Here is a 13,148-nt window from a genome sequence, read left to right as displayed (position 1 = left end):
TGAAGAATGGTTGGAAAATGAGGAACGCTGTATGGAGGTTTTCCAAACATCAGTGCTTTTTTATCCCTTGCAGTCTGGGTAGGACTCAGTTCAGTACTCAGAGAAAAACATAGGCAGCCTACATTTGACATTCCTTAAATTTCCATTTATGTGTCAAGTGGGCCTAGAGCCAGGTTTTCTATGAAGTGAAAGTGTGGTTTTATTTTTATTTTATCTTCCCTTAATCATAACAAGATCCTCAAGCTATTTATCTTTACAGAAACCTCTTTTCAGAAGACTATTTGAAGAGAGTAAGCATAACTTTCTTTTTATCTGCCCTTTTTCCCTTCTCTCCTTTCTTATTCTATCAGACATGTTTATTTAGGTATCTCTCTTGAAGTGATCATTTGTCTGGCTGTTGTAATGGAAGAATACAGGGAGGCTTTTTGGCCGCATTTCAGGGACATATAAAGCGCACTGAAACCTTTTAGACCCCTGTGTGTGCAGGCAGGAAGTCCAGGCTGCCATGGCGCTGATACACCCTGATGACTGACGTATGCCCTGACCATTCATTAACCAGAGTTGTATATACCGAAGTATTTTAAGGAATTGGTTGAATAAGTTTCCACGCATTTTATTTTATTTATATTTATTCACATAATTTTAGTAGATATTTCACCCCTAACATGAAGTTGGAGTGCAAATTATTCAGAGAAATTACTTTAGGTAAATTACTACCACACTATCAGGAAAAAACCAGACTCATTATTGCAGTGGTAAATATAACTCTTTTGAAAGACTTAGATACCTTGACACTGACTGCAGAAAGTAAAATCAGTCTACTATAGGGGAAATAAGGTGGGAGAAAAAAGTGTGCATTTCCTCTCACAATTGCAGAGCCATGGGGTAGAAGCGGGGTGGGGGGCTTGGATATGGATAAATGTGATCTAGGTGTTATGAGAAAACATGTAGGTAACAGTTGTCATAAAAATGTAGGGTCTTATTTAAAATATATAACTGATTATGGTGCAACTAGATATGAAATCCTAATTTGCTAATGTTCTCTGTTTCTGGACACTAGCTCAACTCTTTAGTTACAATCTCTTATTTGGAATAGATCAAATATTTCATATTTAATTCTAGGAGAAATCAGTGTGTCTTGTTCCAGGTATAAATAAACCGTAGTTTTCACTTACTAATGCAGAAAAAACAGACTGCACTGAGACTAACAGATGTTATTGCTTTATGTAAAGTTCTAAAGAATGCCTTCCTTTTATCTGAAGAGCCTGTTGTAAGTGTAAACTTGAATGCTGATTGACAAGTCGGCAACAAAATCAAAAGGATTACAATCTCAATGTGCTTTTAGGGGGTCAAAGTTTCACTTAAATATCCTAGATATAAGTGCTAGATGTTATGCTTTTACTTTAGGCAGGAATGGGTTTTAGGTGAAACTGATACAGACTTTTCCTAGCCTCTGGCTAGACAGCTGGTCCATCCCTAGTGTTACCTATAGGTGAACAGAAACAAAGCAACGGGAAAATTCCATCACATTAGATTCATGGAACCTCTGAACAGTGCTCATCATGAAGCAGTTGACTTGTGATTCTGACAGTTTGCAGTGAGACTCTCTATTTTTTATCATAGGGAGAGGAAGAGTTTGATATGCCTCAGCCCCCTCATGGCCACGTCTTGCATCGCCACATGAGAACAATTCGTGAGGTTCGCACACTTGTCACTCGTGTCATCACAGATGTGTATTATGTGGACGGAACAGAGGTAGAAAGAAAAGTAACTGAGGTAATGTACACTGTGGGTCTATGTGGCAAATTTTTTTCAATAGAAGAATTACCCTGGCCCTCTACCTGCTCCCCTCTTCCCTATACAACTAGCTACTAACACTGTTTTCTCTAATCCTTTTATGAGAAAGTATAACAACTGGGCTAGAGTTCTGAGTTCTGTCTTTCCCAACTATGGGTTTGCTGTTTGACCTCTGGTCACTTATTTAACCAATCCCATCATGCACTGTGTATCTATAAAGAACAGATTGATAAATCTCTCATGTGTAAAGATTTTATGTGTTTAAAAAAAAATTTTTTTTTAATTGTAGTTGATTTACACTGTTGTGTCCATCTCTGCTGTACAGCAAAGTTACTCAGTTATACACATAGAGACATGCTTTCTTTTTTATATTCTTTTCCATTATGGTTTATCCCAGGATGTTGAATATAGTTCCCTGTTACGTGTTATTTTTAATCCGTGGAAACTAATGAAGTGTAGAACTCCCTGCTTAGCTGCATGTATTTTCTCATCGTTTCTCACTGTTTTCTCACGTGTTACCATTTTTTACTCATTGGTCTTAGTTTCCATTCGTGTGTGGTTATGAACCTGTTAGTAGGCGATGTACCTTTTTTTTTTTAAATTATTTAATTTATTTTTTTGGCTGCGTTGGGTCTTTGTTGCTGCAGGGGCTACTCTTCAGTGCGGCGCGTGGGCTTCTCATTGCAGTGGCTTCTCTTGTGATGGAGCACAGGCTCTAGGCGCACGGGCTTCAGTAGTTGCAGCACTCGGGCTCAGTAGTTGTGGTACGTGGGCTCTAGGGCTCGTGGGCTTCAGTAGTTGTGACGCACAGGCTTAGTTGCTCCACGATATGTGGGGTCTTCCCAGACCAGGGCTCGAACCTATGTCCCCTGAATTGGCAGGCAGATTCTTAACCACTGCGCCACCAGGGAAGTCCTGGAGATGAACCTTTATTTCTTAGTAGGATTCATTATGGACTCATTCCCAGTGTCAGCATTAATATTGGTGTTTATTGACTGTTATAGTGTACAACGTTGTATGCTGACTTTGTTTAGATCTAATACTTGCTGAGGTTAGAGAGATTTTCTAGAATTAAAGACCTGGCACTTTTTTCTTGGTATATATGTTAATATCTGGGAACCATTTTAGTAATTGATAAGAGGCATAGCTATTCTATTCCTTAGTCAAGCACTTTTCTTTAATTCTGCCAGCTAGCCATATAGGAGGTTGTGCTCAGGGAGAATTAAACTGGTGTATAGTTTTATTTATTTTTTTTGAAATTTTTAAAATGAATTTATTTATTTATTTGGCTGTGTTGGGTCTTTGTTGTTACGTGCAGGCTTTTCTCTAGTTGCGGCGAGCAGGCTTTCTCTAGTTGCGGTGAGCGGGGCTACTCTTCCTTGCGGTGCGCGGACTTCTCATTGCAGTGGCTTCTCTTGTTGTGGTATGCGGGCTCTAGAGTATAGGCTCAGTAGTTGTGGCGCACGGGCTTAGTTGCCCTGCGGCATGTGGGATCTTCCCGGACCAGGGCTCGAACCCGTGTCCGCTGCATTGGCAGGTGGATTCTAAACCACTGTGGCACCTGGGAAGTCCAAAACTGGTATATAGTTTTAAGTGGAACATATTATTGCTATTGTTCATTATTGGGCCATTGTGGCCCTCATGTCAGAAAGGATTTTATATTAGTTTGAGAAATTGTCTTTTTTTTTTTTTTTTGGCCATGCTGTGCAGCTTGCAGGATCTTAGTTCTCCGACTAGGAATTGAACTTGGGCCCTCAGCATTGAAAGTATGGAGTCCTAACAACTGGACCACCAGGGAGTTCCCAATTCTTTATTTATTATACACTAAGTTCCAGAAATAATTCTTTTAAAACGTTGATTTACCTTCAATTTTATGTTTACAAAATTTTTTTCAGTGTTATTACTATTTTGGAAAAATTGTGAGCTTAGCAGCTTTATAGAAAAAATTTGCTTTCATGAAAAGTTTTTGTAACTGTTGTAGTCTACACTGAACTATGTGCCAGGTACTAGTTTTAAGTGTTAAACATATTACTTTATTTAATATTTTTTATGGTGCTTTCTAAAGTATATTTTTGGAAACAGCAGGCCTGCTAGATACTCTGAGAGGGAAAACAAAGTTCCATGGTCATAAATATTAAGTTTGAGAAAACACCTAGTGCTGTAACTGCCCCCTCCCCCACCATGGAGATTCACAGTGCATATTACATTAAAGGGTCTAAGAAGCCCTCCAGTAAAGATATCTATTTTGGGACTTCCCTGGTGGTCCAGTGGGTAAGACTCCGTGCTCCCAATGCAGGGGCCCAGGTTCAATCCCTGGTCGGGGAGCTAGATCCTGCATGCATGCCACAACTATGAGCCCGCATGCTACAACTAAAAGATCCCGCACACCACAACAGAGACTCCACAACTAAGAACCGGCGCAGCCAAAGTAAATGAATAAATATTTTTAAAAATCTATTTTATTGTGTAACACAGCATTTCCTAAATTTATTTGACTATTGAACTTTTTTTTTTTTTGCGGTACGTGGGCCTTTCACTGTTGTGGCCTCACCCTTTGCGGAGCACAGGCTCCAGACGCGCAGGCTCAGTGGCCATGGCTTATGGGCCCAGCTGCTCCGCGGCATGTGGGATCTTCCCAGACCGGGGCACGAACCCGTGTCCCCTGCATCAGCAGGCGGACTCTCAACCACTGCGCCACCAGGGAAGCCCAGCATTTTTTAAAGTAATGTGTATTATACACCTATGTTACATAGTTTGGGAAACACTTGCCATAATTAAATAAAATAGTAATAGCAAATAACATTTATTGAGCACTAGCTATATGCCAGGCACTTTTTTTTTTTAATTTTTAAATTTTATTTATTTTTTACACAGCAGTTTCTTATTAGTTATCTATTTTATACATATTAGTGTATACATGTCAATCCCAATCTCCCAATTCATCACACCCCACCACCCCACCACCTTCCTCCCTTGGTGTCCGTACGTTTGTTCTTTACATCTGTGTCTCTATTTCTGCCAGGCACTATTCTAAGGACTTTTACGTGATTTAACTCATTTAATTCTCACAACTAAGCTGTGAGGTGTATATTGTTATTCCCATTTTGCACTCAAGAAACTGACATAGCAAGTTAAAATCACTTGCTTAATGCTACAAAGCTAATAAACAGAGGAACTAGAATTCATCCCAGGCAGTCTAATTCCACAGCCTGCATTCCTAACTACTACATTGTGCTGTCTCTTAAGAGTGAAAGGGATGTGTGTCAAACAGAAGGTGTGTGTAGTAGTTCAGAAGAGGAGGAAACGTGTCTGAAGAGAATTTTGATAAAGCCTTTCTGGGTGAGGGCCAGAAAGTACTTGAGTTGGACACTGAAGCTTTTAGATATTGGGAGATACAGGGAAAGGGTGTTCTATACAGAAAGAAGGCTTGGTGAGCAAAGGCACAGAGGCAGAAAGTAAAGAGCACAGATGTGGGAACAGTACACTTGGTGGGCAGCCCAAAGATGTGTAGAGGTGTGAAGGTGGACAGGTTGACGTCAGAGGATTCTGGGAACTTTCCTTCCCTCATCTCTTGTAGCCTTTGTTTATCATATTTTAAAAATTTTATTCATTTATTTACCAGCAGCTTCTTTTTTGCTGTGTTCCTAGCACTATGGTGGGCACTGAGACTAAGAAGATAAAAAGACAGGGTCTCTATTCTCTTAGGAGCTTATTTACACTTGACATGCAACAAATCCAGAACTTGTGGTTGCTGTAGTAGAGGTATGGAAAGATGTGTTAGAAAGAGGGGCCAGAGCCTGCTAGCTTACCTGAAGGTGACTAAAAGGCCTCACAGAAGATGTAGTGCTCAAAGTGCGGCAGATGAGATCGAAGGGCAGGGGAGAAGGACGCTGCAGGCAGAATGAAAAGGTTTGTAAATATGTAAACAGCATGGCATGCTCAATGAATATTTAGAATGTGACAAGGACGGTAGGGTAGGGAATTGTGAGAGAGGGTGCTCTTGAGGATGGTAGGGGCCCAGAGCATAAGGCTTTGTATATCATAGAAGAGAGTTTAGATTTTTATCTTTTGTGTGATGGAAAGCCTTTAAAGAATTTGGGGGAAAGGGATGACATGCTCAGATTTGCATGTTGGAAAGGTCCAATTGGCAGCAGTGTAACGATTGGAATGGGAGGGGTTAGAGGCATAGTTCAGACAAGAGGCAATGAGTGTCAAATTAGGACAGTGGTAGTGGGGATTGAGAGGAGGGAAATAGATGTAAAAAAATACATATATAGAAGGTGAAATTGATAGACTTTGGTGAATTCCTACATGTGGGGATTGTGGGAGAGGGAGGAATCATATATGATGCCTGGGCTTTTTGCCTGGGCAGATAGATGGTGGTACCATTTACTGAGAGAATATAAATAGGACACTGGTTTGAGAGAGAAGATCCTTCATGCAGTAAATATTTACTGAGGACCTCTTTTGTGGCAGGCACTGTGCTATTTTGAGGATAAATCCAGGAAAGAAGGTGGTCACTACTCTGTCTTAATGTGGCCTCTGTAGTCTAGTAGGAAGGACGCACAGGAAAAAAATAAGCAAATACATTAAAAAGATCATGAGGCCACCTTGGAGCCTGGGCCCAAGTCATTATAAGAGCAAGGACTCAACTTTTGAACAGTTGCAAAGGCAGGTGTAGTTAGCTACTGTTCTTTGGGCCTACTCTCCAACTGAGACACAGCCTGGAGTCCCAGCCCTCTAGGCTGGTCTTGCCCCTGCTCATTTGCCGTGTCCAAGAGAAGGAGTTGACTTAAGTTCTGAGCTCTCAACACCTGCTTTAGTCAAGTGGCCTTGGCAGATTATGCTGACTCACATCCAGCTAAAGAAGGCAAGTTGGATGATAGGAGATGGTGACTGGAGAATGGTAAGATTTCTGGAGGTGGTGCAGCTTCTGGTAATGACCCTGGTAGTAGCAGATGGCTGAGGTAGAGTAGAGGAAAAGGTTAATGGTGGTAATTAAATCAGGAAAGATTGTTGCTGGATGGGTCGTCTGATGGATGTTAGCCTCGGAAAATGACAGCGGAAGGGAGGCTGTGAACCAGGAGTATAACGTGTTCATGCATGAAGAGTCAGTAATTGATAGAATGTTGGTGAGTAACAATGAGGGAAGGAGAGAGTTTAACAGAATGGCAAATAATGATTTGGTAGGAGCAAGAAGTGGGGAGTTAGAAATGATCTGTTAATGGCAGTGGGGAGCAAGGAAGCCTCTCATCTCCAAACTCTTGAATTGAGGTTTGGTTGAGAAAAACCAGCCCGTGCTACAGAGAGCTGCAGGGGATATGAGTTACACTGGGGAGGTCCAGGATTCATTCATTGAAGGCAAGGAAATGAAGAGAAGATGACAGATTGAGTTTTGGATCGGTTAAACTGCAGGTGTCCCTAGTACATACAAGGGTAAGAGTTTAGTAGGCATTCGCATCCGTGAATTTGGAGCTGAGTCATCATTGTATTGTTGGTAGACAGGCCGGAATAAGTCAGGTAAGACTGGCCAGAGAAAGCATGGGAGAGTAAGGAAAGGAATGAGAACAGAGTCCTGGGAAATACTAATTTAAAAGGAATAGGCAGAGAAAGAGGAACCAAAAAACAAGTGCAAATAGAAGTAGCTAAAGAGGTAGAATGAAAGGAAGAAAAAGTGACTTTATAGATTTTAGAAGAGAAGAGATTTTCAAGAAGGGAGTGGTCAAAAATAATCATTTAATCATCTTATAGCATTATTTAAACATGTGTGCATTGCATACTGTCTCCCAGAGAGACTGTAAACTCTTTGAGGGAAGAGTCTGTCTTATACTTCTCCATATTTTCTCTGATAATTAGCACAATAAGGCATGAACAGGCTAGAGTAGGAAAGCAAATGTGCAGCACCTGTGCTGTAATTTCTCAATCCTGTGCCCGTAGAGGACATTGCTGATTGGTCCTAGAACCTTTCCTCACTAAACCTGGGAATTAGCCTTAGTGGCTGCTTAAAACTGAGCTCCAGGCAACCACTACCAATCCATCAAAGTAGGCATGTGAGTGAGATAAAGTCAGTTTGATATTCCTGTCCTCTGTAGATACTGGAAATTCATATATTTTGATTATTGCCTTTTTGGTTTTCATTTTGGTAAACAGTGATACCATTATATAGCTATTTTTGCCTATAATTTTTAATTTCCTTGATCACATATTGAAAGGTAATAGAAAATATCTAATTTCAAAAAACATGTAAGGCTACCCACTGCTATAATCATGTACCCAGAAGGGCTCCTAACCACTTCTTCCTCTAACCTACCTACTTCCTTACCTTTCTTCTGTTAGACAGGGAATTACCTGTGTCCTCTGGGTTGGAATCCTTGCTGGGTTCTCAGCAGCCAAAGGTTGTGAACTTGTCCAGTAAAAAGATAATTTAACTTAGCTCAGGATAGAGGTCTCTTTCTTCTGATCTAGTACCACCTTTATTTTATTTTTTACGAAGATATGTATTCCCTGTAGAATGCACAGGTCTTAAGTATTCAGTTCAGTGACTTTGACAGTTATATGTAATCACTACTCAAAGCAAGATATAGAACATTTCCATTACTCCAGAAAGTTCCCTCCTAATTCCCACCTTTCTGAATTGAAATTTCTTGCCATTTAGGATTTTCCAACCATCACATGAGCATTATGTTATTGTGGCTTTTTTAAGCTCTTGTATCCATTTCTTCCTTGCAGGAGACTGAAGAGCCAGTTGTAGAGTGTCAGGAGTGTGAAACTGAAGTTTCCCCTTCACAGACTGGGGGCTCTTCAGGTGACCTGGGGGATATCAGCTCCTTCTCCTCCAAGGCATCCAGCTTACACCGCACGTCAAGTGGGACAAGTCTCTCAGCCATGCACAGCAGTGGCAGCTCAGGGAGAGGAGCCGGACCACTCAAAGGGAAAACCAGTGGGACAGAACCCGCAGATTTTGCCTTGCCCAGCTCCCGAGGAGGCCCAGGAAAACTGAGGTGCAGACAGGGTCTCCAGAGAGAGAGCCACAGCAGGGGCAGGGTTGCTGACGTTTTAATATCACGGGAAAAGGGGAGTAATGGGAAGTCCCCGCATCCTCCTCCTAGGATAAATCAACTCCTCTTCCTCCCCTTTCGTTCCTCTTCTATTTTGGGTTTGCATGGGAGGTAGGGTGGAGCCCTCTGGGAGGCAGAATTCCTGAGAAACTGTAGAAAACAGGTGAGGGGACTTCGGGAAAGCTGGCACATATTCCTGTCCCCCAGCCCCCATTTTCTGCAGCCTATGAGTGTTTTGGTTGGGAGTACAGAAAGTTTGGGGTAGCAGCCCCAACTTGACACATTCCCTAGCTTTTTGTTTTCCTCTACAGGTATCCAGAGCCTGAAGTACAAGAGAAGGCAGGGCAGAAATGGATGTGCTGTTTTTGAGGGCAGCAGTAGGAAGCTTTGTCAGGAGGGAGTAGACTTGCATAGAAGGATGTCCTTTACTTGTTACCCTGTACTCCTGCTCCCAGCTGATTGGGTGGTGGGTGTGTGGACCAGCTTCCTGCTGCCCTGGAGGCTCAGCACGTGTTGGCCTGGCATGTAGTCTGAGGACCAAGGGGAGACTGTGAAGAAAGGATCCAGTAGCAGGTGCTATCAGACTAACCTGTCTTCATTCTCTAGTCCTAGAAAAGGGGTCAGTCAGACAGGGACGCCAGTGTGTGAGGAGGATGGTGATGCGGGCCTTGGCATCAGACAGGGAGGGAAGGCTCCCGTCACGCCTCGTGGGCGCGGGCGAAGGGGCCGCCCGCCTTCTCGGACCACTGGAACCAGGTACCCGGGTAGTGTGAGATACACTTAGTCTATGACTTGTTCAGAAAAAAAGGGAGTAGAGAGAAGAGAGGGGAGTAGAGAGTATGTGGGGTGTCAGGAGGGAGAAGAGGGGCCCACACTGACCGGGGAGTGGGCAGGGTTCAGAGTGAGGCTGCTGAGACACCAGGCGTCTGCCTGTGATGGGTTAGCAAAGAATGGGCTGGAGACCCATGGACAAAGGAGTGGGAAAATTGGTAGATAAGTACTGCTCTCTGCTTATTCTCACTGCCTTCTCCTTTTTCTTATCTCTCTTTAGGGAAACAGCTGTGCCTGGCCCCTTGGGCATAGAGGACATTTCACCCAGCATGTCGCCAGATGATAAATCCTTCACCCGTATTGTGCCCCGCGTGCCAGACTCCACCAGACGAGCAGACATGGGTGCTGGTGCTTTGCGTCGAAGCGACTCTCCAGAGATTCCTTTCCAGACTGCTGCTGGCCCTTCTGATGGCTTAGATGCCTCCTCTCCAGGGAACAGCTTTGTAGGGCTCCGTGTTGTAGCCAAGTGGTCATCCAATGGCTATTTTTACTCTGGAAAAATCACGCGAGATGTTGGAGCTGGGAAGTATAAATTGCTCTTTGATGATGGGTATGAGTGTGATGTGTTGGGCAAAGACATTCTGCTGTGTGACCCCATCCCACTGGACACAGAAGTGACAGCCCTTTCGGAGGATGAGTATTTCAGTGCAGGTAATAAAAGAGGCAAGACCTCTCTTAACACCTCTCCAATCCTCCAATACCAACAGCGTTCACTGCAGCCTGAGTACTTTTCTGTGTTCTCTAATGTCGTATTTCATTCCTAGCGCTGGTTACTCTCACCCCTGGCTTTTTTGTTCTTCTTTATTGCTTGTTTATTTTTGAATAAACTTCTTATTTTTGAAAAATTTTATATATGCAGAAAAGTTGCAAAGTACAGAGTATTAATAGTATATAGAGTTCCCATGAACCCCTCACGCAGCTTTCCCGTTTCCCTGTTGTTAACATTTTACGTTAGCATGTACGTTTGTCAAAACTAAGAAAACTACCTTGGCTCATTACTATTAACTAAATTCCCAACTTTTTTGGATTTCACCAGCTGTTCCATGTCGTTTTTCTGTCCCAGGATCCAATCCAGGATTACTGTATTGCATCTAGTCCTCATGTGTCTTTTTATTTTCTTTTTTTAAAAAATAAATTTATTTATTTATTTATTTATTTTTGGCTGCGTTGGGTCTTCATTGCTGCACGCGGCCTTTCTCTAGTTGCGATGAGCGGGGACTACTCTTTGTTGCAGTGCGTGGGCTTCTCATTGCGGTGGCTTCTCTTGTTGTGGACCACAGGCTCTAGGTGCGTGGGCTTCAGTAGTAGTGGCACGTGGGCTCAGTAGTTGTGGCTCGTGGGCTCAGTAGTTGTGGTTCGCGGGCCCTAGAGCGCAGGCTCAGTAGTTGTGGCTTGCGGGCTCTAGAACACAGGCTCAGTAGTTGTGGCACATGGGTTTAGTTGCTCCACAGCATGTGGGATCTTCCCGGACCAGGGCTGGAACCCGTGTACCCTGCATTGGCAGGTGGATTCTTAGCCACTGTGCCACCAGAGAAGCCCCCTCATGTGTCTTTTGTTCTCTGATCTGTAACAATTTCTGAATCTTTTCTTGTTTTTCATGACCTTGACGGTTTTGAGGAGTACTGGTCAGGTGTTTTTTGAATGTCCTTCAGTTTGGGTTTGTCTCACGTTTTCTCTAGATTGGCGTTATGGGTTTTTGAAAGGAATGCTGCAGAAGTGAAGTGTCTTTCTCAACACATTGTATGTGGGAGGGCAGTATGTGACATCCAAAGGGCATCTCTGCTGATATTAACCTTCATCATTGGTGAAGGTGGTGGTTGCCAAGTTTCTCCATTGTAAAGTTAGTGTTTTTCCCTTTCCATTTTGTATTCTTTCACCACTGACTTGTAAAGTTACTGCCTTTCTTGATGGGAACCTTAGGTAGCTGAATGTGGCAAATATATTGAGATATTTTTGCTTAGGAGGAGGTTGTTAGTGCTGTGTTTGTGTGTCTGCACACCCACCACTTACTCTCTGGTTTGGAAAAATGGTGCCTTTTTTTTTTTAAACCGGTACAGTTCCCTGTACCGGTGATGGTGAGAGATTTCTGTCTGTTATGACTGTTTCATGTGCCCATTCTTTGAATATATTGCCTCTTTTCTGTGAAGTAATTTGGGAATACATGTTTGCATTGAGTTTGTCATTTAAAAACATCCTTTTTCTGGGGGATTTTTCGGAACAAGGATTGGTATATAATGGGCAAAAATGCCTCTGTTGAAGTCTCTTCAGACTTTCTCGTGCTTTGGACTCCTGAGTAGTTGCTCTTTGCCCCTTTATTTCATTGTTATATGGGCCACTTCACCTTCTAGTTCTGGATAACACTTAGCTCCATGTAGCATCAGTTAGTAGCACATGGATTGAGATCTTTTATGACCTGTGACTTACATAGTTTGTATCAAATGCATTTGTTCCTCTTTCTGGTGTAAAGCCTCTCTTGGAGGTCCACATTAGGCCCTCTTAAGAGAGAGGCAGTTCTCTATCCTGAGTGAATTATGGCATACAGGGGAGGGAATTCTGTGTCCCATTTATTGAGGCTGTCTGCTAATGTTAACACTAGACAGCTTCTAGTTCTAGTAGCTCGTCATTAGTGTGAAGTGTATTGTTGGCCTTGGGCTTCTTTGTGCTCTTGAGGGGTCTTTTTGATTTAGAGATTTAAGCCAGGAGATGAACAAGCAAAGGGGAAAGAGAGTGATTCTGTGGCATAGGTGAGGGAGAGAACCAAGGCCTGCTTTCTCCTCTATCATTTTTTCCCCCTTGGTGCATGCTCTGGGTTTCTTTAGCCCTTCATTTAAGCACAGGCTAATGGGAGAGAACAAATGAACCCTTCTGTTCATAGGAATGAAAAAGTATTCACATTAGTGCCCTGTTTTTATATCATATGTGTGTTGCATTTATGTTTATATTTATATATGTATCTTTTTTATAGGATTGGAAATGGGTCTTGCCCAAGATCACACAGCTTGGTGGTAGCAGAATTAGGCCTAGGCTCAGGTCTCCTGAATTCTAGCCCAGTTTCCTTTTATACCCCACATCGTGTTCCTTCTAATCTAAAGGCCTTATCTTGAGGTTCTGAATCAGAACAAGAGCAGAAAAGTAGATAATAAGGAGGGAAGATTAGGGAGGAGAGGCAGGATTTATTTTTTTCCTTTCTCTGGTCTATATCTCTATTTTGATTTTGCTACACAGACACATGCTTTCTCTCTTTGAATGATGTCATCTTTCATCTACAACTTAACTCAAGAATTATCACCCAGCCTCCAAAGAAACCAAGAAGGAAAGGTTTAGTAAAGTTGTAATGGGACTGTTTAACAAACCACATGCCGTTTCACTTCAAGAACCATTTGAACCGCTAACAACCCACAAAGGCTGGCTTTAGGAAGCTTTATTTTATAACTAAAGGGCTCTTTCTGCTGAAAAGCTTCA

General features: G+C 42.5%; 1 protein-coding gene across 2 annotated transcripts in view; it reads left to right on the top strand.

Moving 5' to 3' along the window:
- TP53BP1 (tumor protein p53 binding protein 1) overlaps positions 1-13,148 on the top strand; it is a gene marked incomplete at its 3' end in the record, with an annotated part of 66,435 nt that overhangs the window by 44,335 nt on the left and 8,952 nt on the right. For both annotated transcript variants that reach the window (XM_082647768.1, XM_082647767.1), the window contains 4 exons: positions 1,624-1,776; positions 8,527-8,798; positions 9,462-9,611; positions 9,907-10,337. In XM_082647768.1, coding sequence (XP_082503894.1) covers positions 1,624-1,776; positions 8,527-8,798; positions 9,462-9,611; positions 9,907-10,337 — 1,006 coding nt within the window. The remainder of the gene's footprint in view (positions 1-1,623; positions 1,777-8,526; positions 8,799-9,461; positions 9,612-9,906; positions 10,338-13,148) is intronic.

This window comes from Grampus griseus (genome assembly GCF_964374135.1).
Source record: "Grampus griseus genome assembly, chromosome: 2".
Lineage (NCBI taxonomy): Eukaryota > Metazoa > Chordata > Mammalia > Artiodactyla > Delphinidae > Grampus > Grampus griseus.
This window is presented reverse-complemented; position numbering and strand designations above follow the sequence as displayed.